Here is a 720-nt window from a genome sequence, read left to right on the forward strand (position 1 = left end):
TTCACGGCAGTGTCACATCCAATGTGATCTCGGGTTTGCTTAAAGTCGTTCAACACACACACACACACACACACACACACACACACACAACTTCACATGGGGTCAGACGTTGCGGAAGGCGATGCGCGGGCTCGGGTGCGACAAGAAGCGGCTGGTGCAGGTCATTGTCAACCGAACACGCGAGCAGCGCATGGAGATTGCAAAGGTGGACCGCCACCATCGCATCATCTGTTTGCTGGTTGATTGCCATGCCCGGTTTTGTGCATGAGTGGGATGGCGAGGTGCATGAGATGTGTGAGATGCGTATGTCGTTTGCTACCCTGCACTTCACGCACGCACACATACACACACACATACATACCCACACACGCACATATGCACACACACACACACACATACCCACACACGCACATATGCACACACACACACATACTTACACTTTCACACGCCCCCGTAGACGTTCCAAATCAACTTCAACCGGGACCTGGTGAAGGACGTGAAGCGGGAGACGGGGGGGCAATCTCGAGTATGCGCTCGTGTCGCTGCTCTCATCGGAGGCTGAGGCTGCTGCTCTTGGCATCAGGAAGGGCAATCCAGGTGCAGCCCTGATGGTGGTGGTGGTGGTTGGTGGTGCTGGGTGGTGAAGTATGGCCTTTGTGGTGTGTGCGTGCGTGTGCGTTGGTAAAACTAATTCCCTTTGCCCCACCCGCCTGCTTCCCC

General features: G+C 55.4%; 1 protein-coding gene across 1 annotated transcript in view; it reads left to right on the plus strand.

Annotated features, from left to right (window-relative positions):
* Nucleotides 1-720, plus strand: part of PTSG_08101 (annexin 6) — a gene marked incomplete at its 5' end in the record, with an annotated part of 8,281 nt that overhangs the window by 2,855 nt on the left and 4,706 nt on the right. Inside the window, 2 exons of the mRNA XM_004991064.1 lie at nucleotides 107-205; nucleotides 458-536. Coding sequence (XP_004991121.1) covers nucleotides 107-205; nucleotides 458-536 — 178 coding nt within the window. The remainder of the gene's footprint in view (nucleotides 1-106; nucleotides 206-457; nucleotides 537-720) is intronic.

This window comes from Salpingoeca rosetta (genome assembly GCF_000188695.1).
Source record: "Salpingoeca rosetta unplaced genomic scaffold supercont1.21, whole genome shotgun sequence".
NCBI lineage: Eukaryota > Choanoflagellata > Craspedida > Salpingoecidae > Salpingoeca > Salpingoeca rosetta.